Genomic DNA, 22,188 nt, shown 5'->3' on the forward strand with positions numbered 1-22,188 from the left:
CCCTTTTAATCTCAATAAATATATACTTAATATTTCCAAGGTGGCATTTCCTTTGGTAGTTGGCCTAGCAAAAATTTTTAAGTATCATAATTTTCCTAGTCTTAGCCTATTTAATTTTTTTAAAAAGTATCTGCTATTGAGTATCTGCTATATAGTGGGCCCTGAACAACATTTCTAATCATAATTTTAATACTGATCCACAGCCAGGCAGGTAGTATAATGTCTGCTGTAAAGATGGGTAAATTGAGTCTCAGAAGGGTTAAGAAAATGACCGGTATCTTGGAGCAGCTGCTTGTGGGTGCTGTCTGTCCCTCGCTCTTATGTTTACCCCCCTTAAGCACAGTCAAATGACTTCATTATGGACTTGTATGTTTCCTTCCCCTCGATACTGTAGTGTCTCTTTTCTAGATAACAGGGAAGGGCATTAGGCCCATCAGCGTCCTTTTAGCAACTTAGGATGTGAAAAATTATATGTAATGTTGAAATATTAGTTTTCTAGCACTGCTATAAGAAAATGCCACACTGGGTAGCTTAACACAATGAAATCTTTTTCTTATGATTTTGGAAATCAGAATCCCAAATCAAGGAGTCTGTAAGGTCATGCTCTCTCCAATGGCAAGGAAGGGTTCTCCTTCCTTGCCTCTTCTACCTTCTGGTGATTTCTCGTGTTCTTTGACTTGTGGTTGCATAATTCCAATCTCTGCCTGTGTCTTCACGTGACCTTCTCTTTGTGTATTTTGATGTGTCACCTCTTTTTATAAAGACACCAGTTATTGAATTTAGGGCTCACTTTAACCATGTATAGCCTCACCTTAACTAATTATATCTGCAAAATTCCTAAATGAGGTCACATTCTGAGATTCCCACGGACATACATTCTGTGGAGGGAGGACAGTATTCAACTCCCTCCAGTTGGGTATGAAGGATAAGAATTGGAGAAGCATGTTGGAAATCAGGGGAGAAGGACTAGCACGTTTTCAAGGATCTGTGTTTCCTTTAATTCCAGCCTCTTTTTCTTTGGGAGCTAGTAATTTAATTGAGATGCGGAGCACCTTTACGAGGAGTCACAATCACTGATGAAAAGTGAGGAAAAGAGACTTTCCCTTTTGCCAGCCTTTCTCTCTTTCAAGTTTCTTTTGTTTTTCTGTACCATCCCCTTGCTTCAGAAAGAGAAAGAATAACGTATTCAAAGCAAGACTCCTGGAAGGAACAGGCAACAGGCAAACTTCTATGATAAAGATAAGCAATAATGCAGCACTGTTTTTCTTGCTGTGTTTTACATTTAGACAGTTTTCTTCAGAGTTCTTTTGGGTAGTTATAGAACCAAAAATATTTACAAGCCATCTTCCTCACAGTGGAGAGAGAAAGGGCCTCAGAAAAAGGATTGTTTTGGGGATGCTTACATGACCAAAGTCAAACAACAGTTTTGCTTATTTTATCTTCATGTTGGATATTCTTACTGGACTAGGTATTTTAAAACAAGCCCAGAGACGTTGGACCACAGTTAAGTTCTCTATTAATTTTGTAGTTTAATGATCCATTTCTAAATTATCCCTGTGGAGAAAAATTAACATTTACTGAATCCATATTCGTTGGTTGATGTGCTGCTAGACACTTTTTTTCCATGCTTTCTCTGCTAATCTTTCCAACAGTTGTGTGACACGTCTTATTGTCTCCCTTTTTGGGTGATGAAACTGAGGTTCATGGACATTAAGTATACTCGCTTAGATCACAGAGTGGGCAAGTGACAAAGCTGGACTTGGATTCAGGGCCTCTGGGACATAGAGGAGAATAACAAAGCTCCTAGTAAAGTTTTCCCACTGAGGAAGAGTTCATGGAAAATGTAGGCCAGCGTCACGCTGTGATGATGTTGATAATGATCACGATGCTGGTGATCACTTCTGCCATTTTGGAGTACCTACCATGTGCCCAAAATGATAGCAGATGGTTTAATTTACAAAGTTCATTTTCATGAGCATTCATTATATAAACATTTCTTGAACATCTCTTCTGTAGGAGAATCTGTTCAGATGTGAGGAAACTGACTAAACCAAGTTTTCTACAAGTTAGTCATGATGTTCACATATTGTAAACACAGAAACTAGAATATGGACTGTTGGCCCAGTCTCTCTAGGGTTTGCTTCTGGATTGGTCAGCCCCCAAAACTTTTCTTTTTCTTTTTTTTTTTTTTTAAACTTTGCTTTTTCTGTACAAACTTGGATGAATCTGAAACTATTTTATTCATTCATTAAAAAAAAACCCACTATTATTTAGTAATGAAAAATATGTGTTGTAAAAAGAAAAATTCAGAAGTATAAAGTGAATAAAATAAATAGTATAAATGCCTCCCATTTTCCTCTATTCACCCTCTCCCAAGTGTAAACTACTGGTAATAGTTTAACATACATTTTATAGACTTTCTATGTTTGTATAAATACATAAAAATGAGTAATGTACATTATATATAACTTGGCCATATTTAATATATAATACTATACATCCAAGTAGAAAAGTACTTGAGTTACTACTTTGTTTTGTTTCTTACTGCTATGGGAGAATTGAAAAGGATGGGAACTAGTTTCCTTTCACTCCTTAGTCCCACCTTTTCTCTATAATCTTCCTGCCCATTTTGCTTATAACCCTACTCAGGGCTTTGAGTGATGGACTGTTTCCAGTTCTGAAGACCCAATGCCTCTTTGCTGATGGACAGAGTTAATACACACTTTCAAAGACAACAAATTACACAGAAGGAGCTGAGATTATAGGGTTTGGCATATGAGGAAGTCAAAGGGGTCTACGCTAAAGTTGCTACACCCAGGAGAGAGAAGATGGAGACCTGTAAGTTCTTAAAGTGGTGTCTCTCAGAGTGGAGTCAGTTCCACCAAGGAGAATGGATTTGTGGTGTGGTTAAATTCAGGTCCCTGATATCAGGTACCCACTCTTGGCAAAGATCTTAGCCCCTGAGCTTAGCAGGGAATCAGTAGGACTTCAAGCTGCCTGTTTATAGGTTATGGTAATAACCAGTGTGCAACTCAGTGTACTCATTAACTTTTGTCTAAAATCCCGAGGACCATAGTGTGATCCTGCTGAGTACAAAGTGGAGTGGAAAGTAACCAATGAATGAGATTTAGTTATCCATTCTGGAAAATGGGAAACTTGGAATCATATTTATTTTGAGTTAGAAAAATGTTTCTTGAATTCAAGCGCCATTTTAGATTATAAATAACATGTATCCTTGGGCCTAAAGCATAGATTTTCGTATTTCACATTTGGGAAAGTAAGGATCATCTTGTAATTGATGTATACATTTTATACATAAGTACTTTATTCCCCACAAAATATTACTATAAAATAGTATTTTCAGTTAAAGTAATATGGCATATTCATAGGGTATTAGCTAAACAGTTAACATTTCTTATACCCATTCACAAAAGAAAATTTCATCTGAGACTGATTTCTGATGAGTCCTTTACATCCTCATCCTAAAGCATAGAGAGATAAATGTTAATAATATTTAACAACTTTATTGAGACACACTTTCTGTAGCATGAAGTTTACCTCCTTAGAGTGTACAGTTCCGTGGCTTGAAGTATACTTTTCAGAGTTGTGCAACCATTATTATAATCCAATTTTAGAGCATTGTTATCATCCCAGGGAGAAAACTGGTGCCCATTCACCCTCATTCTCCATTTCCTCAAGCTTAGTCCTAGGTAAACACTCATCTATTTTCTGTCTCTATAGATTTGCCTACTGTGGACATTTCATGTAAAAGAGATTATACAACACATGGTCTCCTGTGACTAATTTCTTAGCAAAGTGTTTTTGTGGTTCATGCCTGATGCATGTTGTAGTACATAGCAGTACTTCCTGCTGTTTTATTGCTGAATACTGTAAAATAATATACAATAATAATATTGTATGGATGTACAACATTTTCTTTATGGATTCTTCAGTTGATCAATGTTTGAGTTGTTTCTACCATCTGGCTGTTACGAGTAATATTTATATGAACATTTGTGTGAAAGTATTTGTGTGGGCATATGTTTTCATTTCTCTTGGATATATACCTTGGAGTAGAATTGCTGGAACATTTGGTAACTCTATGTTTAATAGTTTGTAGAACTATCAAAGTAATTTCCAAAGTGGCTGAAATGTTTTACATTCTCAGCAGTGTAGAAGGGATCCAATTTCCCTACATTCTTATCATCACTCGTCTTTTTGATTCTAGTGTATGTGAAGTGGTATCTTACTGTGTTTTTTGCTTTAGATTTCCATAATTTCTGATGATGCTGAGCATCTTTTCATGTGCTTATTACCCATTTGTATATCTTCTTTGGAGAAATGTTTATTTAAATACTTTCCCCATTTTCTAATTGGGTTATCTTTTTATTGAGTTGTAAAGGTTCTTTATATATGCTTGATTCAAGGCACTTGTCAGATAAATTATTTGCAGATATTTTCTTACAAGGCTTCGGTTTTTCTCACAATCCTTAGCAATTCTTGATGGAAGAAATGGCCTGCCTCAAAGAGAGCTCCTGAAGCCACATCATTTTCTTCTCCTCCCACAGTCAGTGTGATAAATACATCAACATATCAGTACCAGTTGTATTTCATTTTTGAGCTCTTTTAAGTTGCCCTCAACTGCCTGATTCTATTACGTTTTTCTTACCTTATTTCTCCTTGACCTCTCTGCAACTTTTGGTGCCAAAGGCAATCATACTCTCTGTCCTTTTTCCCTCCCTCCCCACCACTCTCTCTCACTTTCTCTTTTCTTTCCTTTTATAAATATGTGTATTAGGCACATACTAAGTTTCAGAAGTTCTACTAGAGGCTGGATCTAAAGTAAAGAAAGATACCTTTGAGATACATCCCCAAGCAATGTATGCTATAGTAGAAAAGGCAGATATTAGTAAAAATGCTAATACACTAGTAAACATGAAATTGTAACTGTGATTAGCCCAACGGAGGAGAAGTGCTGAGTGTTATATGAGCAGGTTACAAGGGAACCTTACCTGTCAAGGAAATCAAGTGTTCTTTTTCTGAGGTGACGACTGAGTTGAGATAACAAAGATAAGCCAGCGTTAACTGGGCCAAGTGGGAAGAGCATGTGAAAGTGCCTGTGACCTGAGGAAAGGAGATAAAGGCAATGGGGTTGAGCAGAGTGGGCAAGAGTGAAAAAAATGGAACAAAAATAGTATGAGGCAGTTAGGTGGAGGTGAAACCGTGCTAGGACCAGGACATTGTTATTACACATAGTAGCATTTTGAGACTAAAGGGAAGTAACAGGTTGGAAAATGTTAGCAGGGATGGTAACATGATCAGATCTGAATTCCTAAGAGGTTGCTCTAAATATAGTATCAAGAATAAATTAAAAGTATTAAAAGTGGGCAATATAAATGTGGGCGGATCCATTGAGAAGCTATAGCACTAACTTAATCGATAGCAGCTTAGATGTGGGTGAGACAATGGTGGTTTGGATAAGGGTGGTGGCAGAAATTGGGATATAGGAATGAATTTGAGAGACACTTAGACAAATCAAGACTTAGTGATGGATTTATTATAAAGGATTAAAGGAGAAAGGAATTTCAAGACTGACTAACAATGACATATCTAATTCTTCTGTCATGCTTTGACAGTGACTGTCTTGGTTTGAATCTACCACTTTATAACCTTGGGCTACTACCCCTCTGTTCCCACTTTTTCATATAGAAAAAAAATGATAATCTTAGCTCATATGAATGCTGTAACACATTAGAGCAGAGTCTGGCTCATAGTTACATGCTCAATGAATGCTACTCATGAAAAATGCCAGATATTAGTGCTATTTAGAGAAGAAGCAGAGGAGGAAAGTGACTAATTTCTTAAAAATTGAATATATGGGAGACTTTTGATTCTGACCAAGATGGACTAGCACCATTTCTCCCAGGTCCTTTCTCCTATAACATAAAGAAAACCTTTGGACACATAACACAGTAAATATCCAAGAAGACTCTGAAAGGGGAAAGGAAAGTGAAACTACCAGAACTTTATGACTTGAGGAGCTCACAAGGAGCTCCATTTTATTTATTTTTATTTTTTTATTTTTTGCATCTCATACATCCTAGTTCAAGAAGACTGCAACCCCAAACCACCAATAGGCACATACCATAAAAACTTTAAGAAAAATCAACTCTACCTCTTCTAGGGAAAAGGGGGATTAACAGAACAAGCAGAAAACCTTTTTGAAAATACCCACTCTACCATAGCCATCTGGCAATGGGAAACTTGCTTGGTAAAGAGAACCTGCTGATTCCCTCCCTGTATAATGTCAGTGGTGTTGAGCATGAACCTGGACCTCCACTCCCACCCAGCAGCTTAGAGACTGAACAGGGCAGTGCAAGAAAAGGCTAATAGACACTCTACCCTTCCCAAACTCATTGTCAGTGGAGCTCACCAGGGAGCTGAACCTCCACCCAGTATTTACAAGGTATTATGAAATAGAACTAACGTTATATTTAATAATAGAGTGAATGCTTTCTCTCTTAGATTGATAACCAATGATGTTCATTCTCACCACTTTTGTGCAACATAGTACTAGAGGTCTTAGCACAATATGAAAACGAAAGGAAATAAAAAGTATAGAGATCAGAAAGAAAGAAGTAAAACCATTTCCATTTATAGACAACATGATTGTCTATGTAGAAAATTGTAAAGAATTTACAAAAAAATATAGAAGAAACAAATGAGTTCTGCAAGGTCATAGGCAATGATATCAACACACACAAATCAATTATATTCCTATATAATTGCAACCAACACGTAGAAACCAAAATAATAGTATCATATACAGTTGCTTCAAGGCAAAATGAAATGCTAGTTATAAATCTAACAAAATGTTCAGGTTCTGTATTCTGATAATTACAAAACAATAATGAAAGAAATCAAAGAATAAGTAAATAGTAGATACACTATGTTCATGGATTGACAGATTTGGTGTGATAAAAATGTCAATTCTCCACAAACTGATCTGTAAGTTTAACACAATCTCTTAAAATCTCAACAATACTTTATGGAAATGAACAAGCATAATTTAAAATTTATGTAGAATGACAGAGAAACTAGAATAAACCAGTTGACAAAGGAATAATAAAGTGGGGGACATCACTATATCTGATACTAAGGTGTTCTATATATTTCCAGTAATCAAGACAGTATGGTATTCACAGAGGAATAGACTCATAGATCATTGAAACAGTATAAAGAATCTAGAAATAGATCAACATGTATATAACCAGTTGGTTTTTGACAAAGGTACAAAATCAAATTAATGGAGGAAAAAGCAACCTTCTCAACGTTTGGCACTGTAGCAATTAAACAAGCATAGGCCAAGAAAAAGAGCTCAACCAAAATTTCACATCATATGTAAAAATTAGCTCAAAATGAGTTATGGACTTAAAACGTAAAACTGTAAAAAAAAAATAGGAGAAAATCTTTAAGCCCTAGGGTTAAAGAGTTCTCAGATGTTGAAAGCACTATTCATAAAATAAAAAAATAAATTGAATTTCATCAAAAATAAAACCTTTTGCATGTCAAAGACCAATAAGAAGATGAAAATACAAGGTATAGTCTGTGAGAAGATATTTATAAACCACATAATAAAGGTCTAATATCTAGAACATATGAAAAATTCTCAAAACTCAACAGTAAAATAAAAACCTAGTTATAAGCAGGGAAAGGACATGAACAGATATTTCACCAAAGACAAGCCTAAGATGGAAAATGAGTGTGTGGAAAGATGTTAAGCATCAATAGTATTGGCAAAATGCAAATTAAAAAGACAGTACAGTATCAATTACACACACAATGGAATGGCTAAAATTTTGAAAGTGGCAATATCAAATGCTGACCATTATGTGGAGAAACTTGATAACTTATACGCTGCTGATTGGTATATAAAGTGGTACAGCATTTATCATATGACCTTGTACTTATACTCTTGCATATTTATTCCAGAGTAATGAAAAACATGTTCACATAAAAACTTGCACATAGATGTTCATAGACACTTTTTCATAATGGCAAAATATAGGAGACGATCCAAGTGTCCTTCAGTGTGTGTATGTTGAACAAACTGTGATGCATTTATACAAGGGAATACTTCGGAACAACAAAAAGCAATGGACTAGGGACACGTACGACAACCTGATTGGAACCCAAGGGCATTTTGTCTAGTGAAAAAAGTCAGTCTCAAAATTTACTTACCATATGTATAATTCTATTTCTACTACATTCTCTAAATGACAAGCCTATGGAGATGAGAGAATGTTAGTAGCTGACAAGGGACAGGGACTGGGGGTATGTGGGTCTGGGGAAGTGGTGAATAGGTATAAACAAAAAGACCTAGCATGAATGTGGTGGTGGTTACCTGAACTTATACACAGGATAATACTGCTTAGAACTATACACTTACGTACATATACCCCCACCCCCTACCACAATGGATGTATATTTTAAACATGGTGTAAACTGAATAAGGTTTCTTTCTAGACTAGTTAACAATATACCAATGGCTTTCATGTTGTACTACAGCTATTTAAGATGGCACTATTGAAGGAAGCTGGGTGAAGCATAAGGGACTCTTTGTACTACTTTCACAACTTCCTATAAATCTATGATGATTCTCTAAACAGTAAAAACGTACTTACACTATGGCCAACACTTTAGAAATTCCTTTGGATCATACAGTAAAATGGAGGTGTGGAAAGAATGCAGGAAAAGAGACGGGATGCATGGGAGTGGAGTTCCAGACATACAACTTATTATCTATGTACTTTGACCTGTTACAAGCTTCAAACCCCAGTTTCTTCATCTATAACATGTGATTGATGAGATGTGCTTGACATCCCCCAGTGGGGTCATTGTAACAACTCCATAAACTAGGTAAGAGATTACTTTGGACAAAGGAAAGCCACAAGCCAACCAGACCCCAGACATGGAGCATTTGCAGCTGAAATGACTGTTTAGGTAGCTTGTTCAGGTCCTGATTAGTCCACTAAGGAAAACAGGGTGTTAATTGATAATGGCTATTGATTACATTTGATTACAGTGTTAGAGTCTTTCTGAGCCATTCTGTAGAAAGAAAAGGAAGAGAAGCAGGAGGAGGAAGAACCTATATGATAATGACAGTGCTTCGTGAGTGCCCAATAAGTATTAGCCAGCATACCAGTAATTATTATCATCAGTGGAGAAACAGCATGGCACCACAATCATCATTTTCCATCTTGAGAGGTTGGATACTCCAAATATACTGTAATCAAACTCAGGTCATACATCAATTGTGCACACACATCCTTCACCTTTCCAATCTATAGCCTCGTTTCTTGGGACCATAATTAAATGTAGACGTGTTTGGGTCTTCAAGGAGATGCTCTAATTTAATCGTCTTCAAAAGCCTATCTGTTCATAGCCTTTCTTCCTGGACTACCACCCTATAAAGGCAAGAGAATGTTTTCTTAACCAATTTTAACTACTATCCAACAATTAGGTCTGCTCACAAATAATTGCAGTGGTGGTGGTAATAGTAATAACAATAATAGCTTACAACGGTAGAACGTGTACTAGTTGCTGTGTGCTATAAGCATTTTACCTATAGTAATGAATGGAATCCTGATGACAATCTCAGGAGCTAGGTTCTATTATTATCCACATTTTACACCTTAGGAAGCTAAGATGCAGATTGGCCAAATGACTTCCTCAAGTTCACATAGCTGATATAAGTGGCAAACCCAGGGTCATCTAACTCAGGCTGCATCGTTGTAGAGTCTGTGTCATGCCACCTCTCCAAGTGCTAGTCCTGCCCCCTTTGCAGCATCCCCAACAGCTGGGAGGGAATTTGATGGTTTTAGGAGACCATTTCTTCTTTGGTTGTTTCTGTCCAACATAGGTCAAATCTGCAGTGGGAATTTAATAATAAAGCTCGCGAATATCACCATGTATGTGATTGCCTCCGAGGAGGTAAAGATGCCAAATTTGGTAAAAGTTCCAAGATGGTGAAATTTACGTGGTATGGAGAGCAGATATGCAAGGCTTTCGTGGCAAAAATATGGGCAGGACGTGGTGTCTGAAGCCAGGCAGGGGCACAGATATTCCAGTTACGTTGGGAGACGCTATATTGAGTCATGGAAACAAAATGACAAACTGGAGAGAGGTAGAAATGAACTCCCACTTTGCAGGCCACCTCATCAGAGAAGAAGTTTTCTTCAAAAAGAATTGGCAGATAAGACCAAGTAGGATGGATGTGTTAATTAACTTGATGAGGGAAAGCCTTCCACGATGTGTGCGTATGAAAAAGCAACACTTAAAATAACTTAGTTTTATCAATTGTACCTAAACAAAGAAAAAAAGAATTATCAGGTAGGTGCAGGTGGACCAGATGCTTGGAATGTTGCATAAAACCATACCTTTCTTTTACCTGTAGTGCCCTTGCTGGGCAGTTCTGACTGAGAAAACCATGACCATTGTTTAAAGACCAGTTCAAATACTACCTTTTGTAAGAAGACCTTTCTCCCTCTTAGCAGAAATTGCTTTCCTCCAATGGACTGCTATTTCATTTTATCTTTATTCCTCCGGTCTAGGAGGACCACACGTGCCAGGTTGCATATGGTATTGAGTCCTGCCTGTTATTCCAGTGTAATTTTTGGCAGAACCCCTTTCACTATAAAATGTATTCTGTTTGTATGATAAAATATATAAGGTCGCCTCCTTATAACTCTTATCACTTCTCCCTTGTGTTCCACTTAGTTGCATATTGACATCTGGTGGCCCCTATTAAAATGGTCATGTGAACAGAGACCTTCTCTACTCACCTTTGTATTCCCAGTGCAGACTCTAATAATTATTAAATGAATTTAGGTTTGAAAACTTGGGTGTCGAAGTCTGTACTCAGACATTTTTGTGTGCCCGACATCCTCTGCTATGGTACCTGTGTATACTAGGTGCCTTGTGGGTCTGTAAACGTGATCGGACATCTACAGGTTATACTAGTTCTGGAGTGTGCTGGAGATGACATTAGCACAGACTGGAAGTGAGTCTTTATAAATCTTCTCTTCTCCCTACTTGCCAACCTGTGCACATGTCTCACTGACTGTGGTTTGGTCTTAAGGCCAAATGAATTTTTATTTAATTTTTGAAAACTCTCAAGTGTTAAATCAAGAGTCATATGCTTGTGTTTGCTGTACTTTGATTGCACATGAGTGACTAAAACAGCTCTACTTTCTAGAACTTAAACTTTCTCATACTGGGTCTCTGCTAGAAAATTTATAATAAAAATTAAAGAAGATAGATGATATTTCTTTTTTTTTTATTTATTTTTTATTTTTTTATTTTTTTTATTTATGATAGTCACAGAGAGAGAGAGAGAGAGAGGCAGAGACATAGGCAGAGGGAGAAGCAGGCTCCATGCACCGGGAGCCCGATGTGGGATTCGATCCCGGGTCTCCAGGATCGCGCCCTGGGCCAAAGGCAGGCACCAAACCGCTGCGCCACCCAGGGATCCCGATAGATGATATTTCAATTGATTGCTACATTGATCTAACAGTACACTTTAGAAACTACATTGAATTTTTAGTGTTCAGTTTGTGTGATTTTGGGGACGTTTCTAGCTGGGACTTCAACTCCTGTTTTATAACGTTTCGTGACTTGAATAAACCTATTTGAATTTTCTTTTTAAAATTTAAGACTTAAACATCTGATATTTGTTTTACAGAGTAGCCATTTAGAGGACTGTTTAAATTTCTTGATTATGACAGGAAAGTAGTATTATCTGCGAAATCTTGATTTCTAACTTGGAATCTCTCCATCCATTTTATAAAGTGTTGGATCTATATCCCCCAGCATCTTGTGGGTTAAGGAAGCCTCAGCTATTTGAAAATATACAACCATGTAACTACCCAGCAGGTGTCAACCCAGGGGTTGAATGCTGACCCCCCTGTGAACTTGGGCCTTGGGCTACGTGGAAAACTAGAGTTCAGGGCCCCACGGAAGGCCCTTGAGGAGAGATCCTAAGGGTAATTCCCTTTTGGACTTGGCACAACCCCATGCTTGCCAGCATGTCCTGTGACCAATGAAATTCCTTTGAAATTCCTTGTTAGTAAATGCTTCTTTGCCAGGTAATATAAGCTGCGCCTTCCTCTTCAGTTTTAAAGAAACCCTGGAATCTCACATGTAGAATTGTTTCTTTTTCCTTCTTCAATGTCAGAGGAAGGTTTCCCAGCCTAGGCACTGTTGGTGTTTCATGCTGTTAATGTTTCCTTGTGCAGGGCTTTCCTGTGCACTGTAAGACGCTTAGCAGCATCCCTGGCCTGTATCCACTAGATTCCAGTAGCACCTGTGTCCCAAGCCATGATAACCAAGGATATCGTCAGACATTGTCAAATATTTCTGGTGGGGAGGAGAAACAAAATTGTCTCCAGGTGAGAAATGTTGTCTTGGAGCCTTGGAACCTCTACAGAAATTTGCAAGGCATGGAAAAAGCAGTGCCCTTAGAGCAGGGCTTACATGCAGACTTACATGCAAGACTTACATGAAAGTCATGTAACTTGCGTGAGACACTCACTTCTATGATTTCTTTAATTTCTTTATATGCAAAGCGAGGATAATGACCTCCATCTTTTAGAGTTGTTGAGATTTTCAACCATACCAGGCACAGAAACTGCCAGGTGCATCATAAGATCCTCGTACCTGGTAGTCACTGTCATTCTTATTTGGCGAGTCCCAACTTACTTTCCCAACACTTGTGATGCCAACTTAAGATGTCTTTCTCTCTTTCTCCCCCTGCAAACAGAGCATGATGAGTGTGGCAGCGGGCAACACAATTGTGATGAGAATGCCATCTGCACCAACACCGTCCGGGGACACAGCTGCACCTGCAAACCAGGCTACGTGGGGAATGGAACCATCTGCAGAGGTAGGCTTGCTGTCCCTGCCTGGGCTCCTGGCACTCATGTTGCAGACCCTTGTCACCACTGTGGTAGCTGAGCATGGCCAGGGTTCCATTCCTGGTCTGTCCTCTGCTGAGGGTGCTGTGCATCAGAGAAGAAAAATGCCGTAAATCTCCGTTTTGGATTGGATGCAGAAGGTACACATTTGGGTCAGGGGTGTGGCTGCACAGCTCTATGGCTCTGTTGAGCTTTGCCTCTGGGTCTGAGTTTGTGAGGGACACTGTGACTGCTGATGTGGGTTTTTGTTCCCTGTGAGATTTGCTCAGAGGGCAAGTGGGCCCTGCCCGTGGCCATACTTGAGGTATCCGTGTGGGTAGGAAGCTTCGAGTCTCTCTGTGTGGGGGGCGCAGGTCAGCAATTGAGAGTCAGTGCCTTGGCTTCCATCTGCATTTAGCATAAAATCAAAATTGCTTCTTTATGGCTTATGAGAGCATTCAGAAGCTGGTGTCTGGCTCCTCTCAGCTGGCAGCCCTCTTTTCTCTCCCCCTTGTTCCTTCTACAACCAACATTTCCAAACACGCCAACCACATTCCATCCCAGGGCTTTGTGCTTGCTGACGCCTCAGCCTGGATGCCTACTTCCTCTACACCTCTACGCAAGTGTCCCCTCACCACAGAAACTTTGGCCAGCTCTAACACAGCACCTCTGTTAGGTCTTAGCCTCATACCCTACTTTATTTTTTCCTCACTAACACAACATGACAGATCGTTGTCACGTACGTTTCTGTATTTGCTTCTGGGCTGTCAGCACTTTGAGAGAGACCACTTGGGTTTTGACTCCCTGCTCTGTCCCCAGAAATTAGAATGATGCTTGGCACACTGTAGGCGCTCATTAAATACGTGTTAACTTACTGAACTAACCAAAAGGAAAGGGACATTACATAGAAAAAGAGGCAAAATGGATGAAAAAACAGGGAATAGTCCTTCAGGGTGGGTATTATTATAATTATCATCCCCGTTTTAGAGGTGACAAAACTAAGACCAAGAAGGGTTAAGTAACTTGCCCAAGGACACCCAGCATGTTATCAGTATTCTTCTGTGGAGATGACAAGCCGATGAAGAGAGAGAAATAATGGGCAATGACCAAGGACCCATGTTCCTGGATTAGATAGGGGAGAATTTGTAAAAATTGACTTTCTTCTTCATGTACCTGGGTGACTCAGTCAGTTAAATGTCCAGCTCTTGGTTTTTGGCTCAGGTCATGATATTGGGGTCATGGAATAGAGCCCCAAGTTGAGCTTCATGTTCAGGATTGATTCTGCTTGAGATTCTCTGTCTCCCTCTACCTCTCCCCACTGCACTTGCTCACTCTCACTCTCTCTCAAATAAATGAATAAATCTTTAAAAAAAATTGATCATATTCTCTGTTGGTGAGGTTGGGATAAACAAATTTGTTGATTATTTGTTTACATGACAGTATAAATTAGTGAAACTTTTTAATTACAATTTGAGAAAATCTTTGAACTTTTAAATCCGAAGAGTAATATAGGGATTCTTTTGATGCCATTGATTTTGCCTTTTGAAATGTATTCTAGGAAATGCACATGCTCATGAGGGGGGAATATGCATGTACAGTGGTGTTTTACTACATTGCTCATATTCACTGAAAGCCAGAAACCATCAAAATATGTTGGTAATGGAATGATTTATTTCACATATCATTTTGTGATATAGAATGCAGTGCTTTAAAACTCTAAGTGTATATATGTACATATGCGTGTGCATACACACACTTTGAAGGATTTCCGAAACATATTTTTGAGAAAACCCTACAGGACAATACCTATCTCGTCATCACGTATCTGATTTATTATTTATAAATATCTGTATGCATGGAGACTTGAAACACGGAAACTGTTCATTTTATTGTTTATGAGGTCGTCTGTGTGCGACAAAGAACATGGACTTCAATGAATTCAATGTTTGCATCTTTCACAATGGGAATTTACACATATCGTAATTGTGTGTGTGTTTTTAAGTTCCTTGAGACAAATAAAAATGCTAGTGCTCAGCTTTTAAAAGAAGGCTAAGATACGTCCAAGTAAAACAAAAATACATAAATATTAATATAATTCCATGGATTATCAAGCCCACTGCTGATGTTTGCATGCTAATGCTGTAAGTCTGAGGAGCACATAGGGATTTGACTTCAATACTTTTTTTTTTTCCCCAGAATTATGTTACCTCATAAAATAATATTAATTGCACTAGTTCAGTGAGTTTGTGTTTGCCAAACCCTCTCCTGCCATTGTGATAAGTAGTGGCTCACCTTTGTGGAATTTGAAAGTCTCATTATAAAAATATGAGTTCAAATAATGTTCCTGGTGTCCACAGGCTCTGAAAATACATCTTCCCCTGAAAGTTATGAATCAAGGACAATAATTTTCTTTAAAGTGGTTTTCATGGTCACTTGGGCAGACTTCAATAAGATAGGGAGAACCTCATGTTTTATAAAAGTTACCTGGGCAGAAGTGCAGTGTAGTTGAAGAACTGGACCATGAGGTTACAGAGTTTGGGGTTAGACAAGATTTCCTTGCTAGTGAGTTGTAACTTCTGTATTTTTACATAGTAAAATTAGGTTAACATCAGCACCGCATTTTTCCAACTGTATGATTGCAAAGAATTCTTAAAAGAATGTGTGTATTTTTTTGTGTGTATGTGTATACATCAGTTCTTTGCATTGATATATATTTCAATTCTTTGCATATATATGTGTGTATAGATACATATCAATGTGTTTTAAAATATCAAATGCTATAAAATGTACAAACAGTATTAGTAGTGGTACAATGAGGGAGGAGGAGGAGGCAGTTGATGAGTAGGCTTGAACCTCAGCCCTCTGACTGAAGTACTGAAATTTGTGTCTCAGTTTCAGGGCATATATTTCATAGTTGACTTTTCCACCTGTAACTAAGCATTTATAGAAGGAGTTGGACAGGGATAACTAGACAACTTGAACTATTTTTTTTTAATGTATAAAAGCTCTTCTAAGACATGGTATTGTTCATAGAATTGAATACATCTGCTTAGAAATAAACACCATTAACACTACTATTCACAGGCAAAACACAAGGCAGCAATTTCTCAAACAATCCTAATTGGTGTGAGTTCTTTCACATGGGCTTTCCTGGTGGCCAATGTCCAGGGAAAGTGGGTATTTGTTTTGTTTTGTTTTGTTTTTTGTTTTTTCATGTGGATGGTAAATACCTGTTCAGCTTCAACCGTCACACAATATGTGCAAGATGGCTTGCTGAGTATGTCCACATATGTTACTTCATTAGTTCCCGCCGTACCCCTGGGAGGTTGATAGCATTGTTCTAGCTCACAGGTAAATCTTGAACAAAACATAGCTAAATCCAATTTAATTTAACCTGATTAGTGCTACTGTCTTTAGACCCCTTCCTTTATCTTTTCCATTTTTCTTCTCTTTCTCCTTCTTCCTTTTCCTCCCTGCTCCCTGGCTATTCAGCATTTAACTGTCTTTTTTTTTTTTTTTTTTAAGGTCTGTTTTTCTTCTAACTAGAGATTGCAAAGAAATCAAAAAGGGAAGAGATGGTACAATGGCAATTGATAATTTTTTAAATTGCCCATATTTTTGATAAACAGACTAAAAACTTTTGAAACTATATAAGGTATGTTGCTAAAAATTTGAGGTTAAATGGACAACACACTAGCACACTGTTTCAGATCTGACTTGCACAATCTGACATGCAAGTCGAGGTTGTCTATGGGAGTGTTTATCTGCGTTCCTACTCCCACATTAACCTGGACCTGAGGTGGGCTTTGGGTAGCTGCCAGGTAGTAGGTAACTGACAGGGCCTTCCCTCTTGTTTGTCTTCTAGGGCTGGATAAGATATGATGATCCTTTAGAACATTTCTTGTCTTAATGACTAATAATATTGACATTCTTTTACAAACATACATTAAGGGGGAGTTCTGTGTCTGGAGCATAGTTCTGGGCACCAAAAGAGCAAAAGGCAAATAAGACAAGGTCACTGGAGGGCTCACCATTTAGTATGGGGAAAAGATTTGAACAGATGCTTCCCACCCAGTGTAGCTATTTACAAAATGGTATTATGTGAAAAAGGCTTAAAAAGAATTATTCAAAACACAGAGCACGCGAAAGGCATTATTGTGTTTTAATTAGGACTCCTTTGGTTGCAAGTAGGAAAAATCTGCTGGCAAGCCTGGCTATGTAATTGTCAGAGCCCAGAGAAAAATAAAATATAAAGCTTTTGCCTTTCTTTCGTGATCTCTCTCTCAACCTTTTGTAGTGTTTTGTTTTGTTTTGTTTTGTTTTTAAGATATTATTTATTTACTCACGAGAGACACAGAAGTAGAGTCATAGGCAGAGGGAGAAACAGGGTCCATACAGGAAGCCCAATGTGGGACTCAATCCTGGAACTCCAGGATTATGCCCTGAGCCAAAGGCAGAGGCTTAACCATTAAGCCACCCAGGCCTCCCTGTAGTGTTTTTTTATTTGTTATTTAAATTCACCCCCAGGGTGCCTGGGTGGCTCAGTTGGTTAAGTGCTTGACTGGTTTTGGCTCAGGTCATGATCTCAGGGTCCTGAGATTGAGCCCCATGACAGGTTTTGCGCTGAGCATGAAGTCTGCTTGGGATTCGCTCTCCTTTTCAATCTTTATCCCTCTCCTCTCCTCTCCCCCCCCAAAAAAAATTTAATTAATTAAAAAATAAAGTCATTTTCCCTTGGCTGTGGGGATACTCTTAGAGTGCATGCAAATACCCAGAGGAACCAGGTCCATCCACTAAATTGGCACGTGCACTTGGCCCACTGACTGCCGTGGGTCCAGACCTGGCTGGGGCAGAGAAGTTGAGCCAGGTATCTCCCCTTCTCTTGAGCCCTGCACCCCAATACACAACAGATGGGCAAACCAAGGGACTGTAGTCTCCCTACCAGTTCCCTGGGTCGCCTGTGGAATCCACCCAAGTGCTGCCAGCTTGGGGTGAGGATGACATAGCCATACATTACCAGCAAAACCCAGAGCATGCATTCTCAACCCCAGCCTTTGCTATATCTGTACACAGGACCCTGCTGGGGACAGGCAATTGTTGCTGAGTGGAAAAGAGAAGGCTGTGAGGGCCCAGGGGTCAGAAGAATGGAGAACTGAGAACTCATCCTAGGGTGGGGTGGGGGTGCATGCGAGGTGGGACCACACATTAGCTAAGGTTCCAAAGCCCCAGTACATGCTCTGGTGTCCCATTTAGACCTCATTTAAAAGACAAAATTCAAAGATGAAATTATTAAGAATGTTCAGATGGTGACCACAGAGCATTAATCCCCAAGTGAAGGGTCCTTCTGAGCTGGTTATACGCTGGTGAGGTTGGACATGTCTGCTAACTTTCTCTTTCCATGTGTGTCATCTAACCTAAAAAAGGTGGTTGGAATTTAGGAATACATTTCTCCAGAAGCTGGAATGCTGATAGTACTCTCTCTCGTCTCCCTGCTGCTTTTCTGTGGATTGAATCCCTATTTCTGTCTCCTCCACACGGGCTTTGTGTTTTGTCCATGTGGTTGAGGATCAGATCTTCTGTTTTGTAGGTTAAGAAACTTGGCCTTATCAGGCTGCCGGAGATGATCTCTTAGGGACCAATATGTTGATTTTTTATGATCACTGTTGTGGTTTGAGAAGAGCCTAAAAATAATACCATTTTCCCCCACCTGCATTCAGAACCAGTTGAGAGACAAATAAGCAGTGGAAACCAAAATGTCGATATGAGGACTGATAAAAATGGTACCAGAGAACATGGGTTATATATTTGGCAATAGTATTCATTTTTTTAAAAAATATTTTATTTATTTATTCATGAGAGACACAGAGAGAGAGGCAGAGACCTAGGCAAAGGGGAGAACCAGGCTCCATGCAGGGAGCCCGATGTGGGACTCAGTCTTCGGGTCCTGGGATCACGCCCTGAGCAAAAGGCAGACACTCAACCCCTGAGCCACCCAGGGATCCCTGACAATAGTGTTCATAATATTGAGCCCCCAAATTAGACTTGTACACCTATTCACAGTGAACCAAGGCTACCCCTGGAGCTTCTCCACATAGGGCTGCCTCTGCCCCCTGGAGGGCAATAGGAACAGCCCAGAATGGGTGTTTCCTGTGTCTCTCCTGATCCCTAGTGTATAAGTGAGGAAGGAGCTGTCCAGATCCTCTCTCGCTTTCGCTGTCCAGATCCTCTCTCTCGCTCACCAGCAGTCAGGGAAGAATGAGAGGTGGGCCAAGGGGAAACCTTTCTTGAGGAAATCAGATAAATAGAAAAGAAACTACCCCATCCCCCCAAATCCACCAACAACTTCTATTAAGAAGTGGCAAAATGTTTGTGTTTCTAGTTTCATCTCTTTCTTAGATGAAAGATGTGCAGGGAGCTGTTTTTTTTTTTTTTATTTTTTTTAATTCTGAATTCTTTAAGTGAAAAATCAGAGTTAAGGAGTTAGCCAGGGGTTTTCTTGACTCATCATCTCACTATCTGTTCCCCAGCTGCAATTCTCTGCAATGTAGGTCTTGGGATCTAGGATCTGTTCCAAACCTAGTATGATGCCCTTGCTCAAAATCCTCCAGCATTTCAGGAAATGGTGATATCACCCTCTGCATGTCCCCTCAGTGTGTGTGTGTGTTTTGTTTTTTTTTTTTTATGTCTAGAGCAATATATTAACTCATCTTTCCAGTGTTTATTTTCAAACCACAATGAGGGGGCTCTTTAATGAGTTTGCAGTTTATGACAATGTACCTTCTTTTTTTTTTTTTTTTTTTTTTCTTACATTTAAAGTCCAAGAAGCCCTACTCTGATCTCAGAGAGGGCTGGGTGAACACTACAGTCCTCTGTGCTCCAAGACACTCCCCAAACACTGCTCCAGTCCCGGTCGTCCCATGCTACAGCTGACAGTTTCCTTGCCTGCTTCCTGTAGGCTATGGCTGCCTACCTAGGTTTAACCAACATTTAGCACAGAGCTGACTATATAGTTCTTGGAAGTTTCCTAATGAATGAATACATTAATATTCTTTTTAATTTTTATTTTTTTTTAATTTTTATTTTTTTAAATTTTTATTTATTTATGATAGTTACAGAGAGAGAGAGAGAGAGGCAGAGACACAGGCAGAGGGAGAAGCAGGCTCCATGCACCGGGAGCCCGATGTGGGACTCGATCCCGGGTCCCCAGGATCGCGCCCTGGGCCAAAGGCAGGCGCCAAACCGCTGCGCCACCCAGGGATCCCTCCTTTTAATTTTTAAAGAATTAATTAATACATTAATTAATTAGCACATGAGCAGGAGGTAGGGGTAGAGGGAGAAGGAGTAGTAGACTCCTGGCCAAGCAGAGAGGCCGATTTGGGACTTGATCCCAGGATCTTTGTATCATGACCTGAGCCAAAGGCAGGTGCTTAGATGCTTAATTGACTGAGCCACCCAGGTGCCCTAAGATTCCTTTCTAATAGAGCATACACTTGTGTACCTAGAAGATTTTGCAACAAAGCAACTCTGCATAGGACACCGAAGCACTTAGGCCACTCAAACCTTGTCCCCAGCTGAGGCTCCCAAAGATAGATATGCAAGTGGACTTTAGTGTGGAGTCTGCTTTGCTAATAGAATGACTGACTTTCCAGAAAATCCTTACAATGAAATTCATTTCACTGTCGAAGTTCCTGGGACATAGCTGCATGTTTATTCTGAGGCACCTCAGAATCCTGCAGTTCTCTGAAGTCATTTATTATGAGCGTGTTTCCATAGAGGTGCATTTGCAGAAGTACCGCTTCCCAAAAATTCTGGTTCATGGGAGGCTGGATAAATTGTACAAGAAAACCCCAGAAAGTCAGTAACAGAAGCCCAGAGAGGGTTTGATGGAGACAGAAACATTAACGTGACAGCCTGCTAAAGATGTAAGTGAAATTCTGAGTAAAATAAGTGATATAGGTATCTTAGATGCACAAAGTTGCTTTCAGAGACTTGGAGGTGCTATGGGAAGAGAGGAGAGGGAGAGGCAGGAGAGAAAAGTAAGCTGTTTTTACTACAATACCGCTGGAGATAATACAGTTGATAAACTGCCAGGCTGTGAATCAGAGAAGATGCTTAGGGATTTTGAAGCAAATGCAAGGGGAATAGGAAAGCCTTTGGCAAGAGTACTCACAGCACTGCAGATGTGGTTTTGAAAGTGGGTAATGTAATGAGGAAGAATGCAGGAAGGCCCCAGTCTAAAATTCTGCCTTTAGATGTACAGGAGAAAAGTTGGGAGAGAATGATGAGAGGCAAGATTGACAATATGGCATGGTCTGACCCATTTAGAGCCAGGTCCGTTTGTAAAAACACATTTGTATTGATAAATAGATAACGGTTGTGAATATATTTCTAAGTGTGTACTTCTGGTTACAGGACAATTTGCTAACATTTCAAGGAGGGATTTGAAATTCGACCCTGCACCTGATTCATTTATAAAATCAGGAAGCGGGTAGGTTTGGAGAAGCTCAGGATCAGACTGTAAATAGGAAGAATCTTTGCGATGAATGTGGACTGTTGTAGTGGTGAGAGCCACTTAAAATTTTGCATGTAAAGAAGATGATAAGGGAGTCTGTCCCTTTGGTATGGTTAAGATTTTTTTTTTTTAAAGAACCATATTGAAATAATTGGACTAGGTCAGATGACTGTAAGAAATGCAACCTTCAAGTTTTTTAGGACTATTTGCTAACTTTATGATTTGACCATAAATCATAAAGACAAGACTAGTGTGGATGTAGATAACAAAATCCCTTTCAGTTATGGTCAGCCAGTTATCACAAAGTGTTCGTAACACAGGGAAACAAATTTTAATATTCAGGGTTAAGAAATAGTTTATTAGGAACATGCTGAACCATAACACCATGATTAAATATCCATTAACTGGAAGCGCGAGCTACAGGATGATGACACGGTTTTCTACTAAAGAAACTATTTTATATTGAATAAAGAAAGTCTGCACTCTTGAAGGCACTCAAGGTTCTGTGACAGCTTGGCCCTATCTGGGTATTTTGAGCCTCATCTCTCACATAGCTCTGCCCATTACCTGACCGGTCACACTTGAGAATTAGCTAACCATTCTCTTAATAGGCCAGGGAACTCCTGCTCCCTTCCCTTTCCCTGGGGTCATTTATTATAATGGAGAGACTTTTCCATCCTCTTTCTCTTCCAGTTGAAATCCTGGTTACCCTTCTTAGTCCCA

General features: G+C 39.3%; 1 protein-coding gene across 2 annotated transcripts in view; it reads left to right on the forward strand.

The window, feature by feature from the left end:
• The window catches only part of NELL1 (neural EGFL like 1), an 820,299-nt gene that overhangs the window by 485,585 nt on the left and 312,526 nt on the right, over positions 1–22,188 (forward strand). For both annotated transcript variants that reach the window (XM_025459768.3, XM_025459770.3), the window contains exon 14: positions 12,821–12,943. In XM_025459768.3, coding sequence (XP_025315553.1) covers positions 12,821–12,943 — 123 coding nt within the window. The remainder of the gene's footprint in view (positions 1–12,820; positions 12,944–22,188) is intronic.

Source organism: Canis lupus, chromosome 21 (genome assembly GCF_003254725.2).
Source record: "Canis lupus dingo isolate Sandy chromosome 21, ASM325472v2, whole genome shotgun sequence".
NCBI classification, from domain to species: Eukaryota; Metazoa; Chordata; class Mammalia; order Carnivora; family Canidae; genus Canis; species Canis lupus.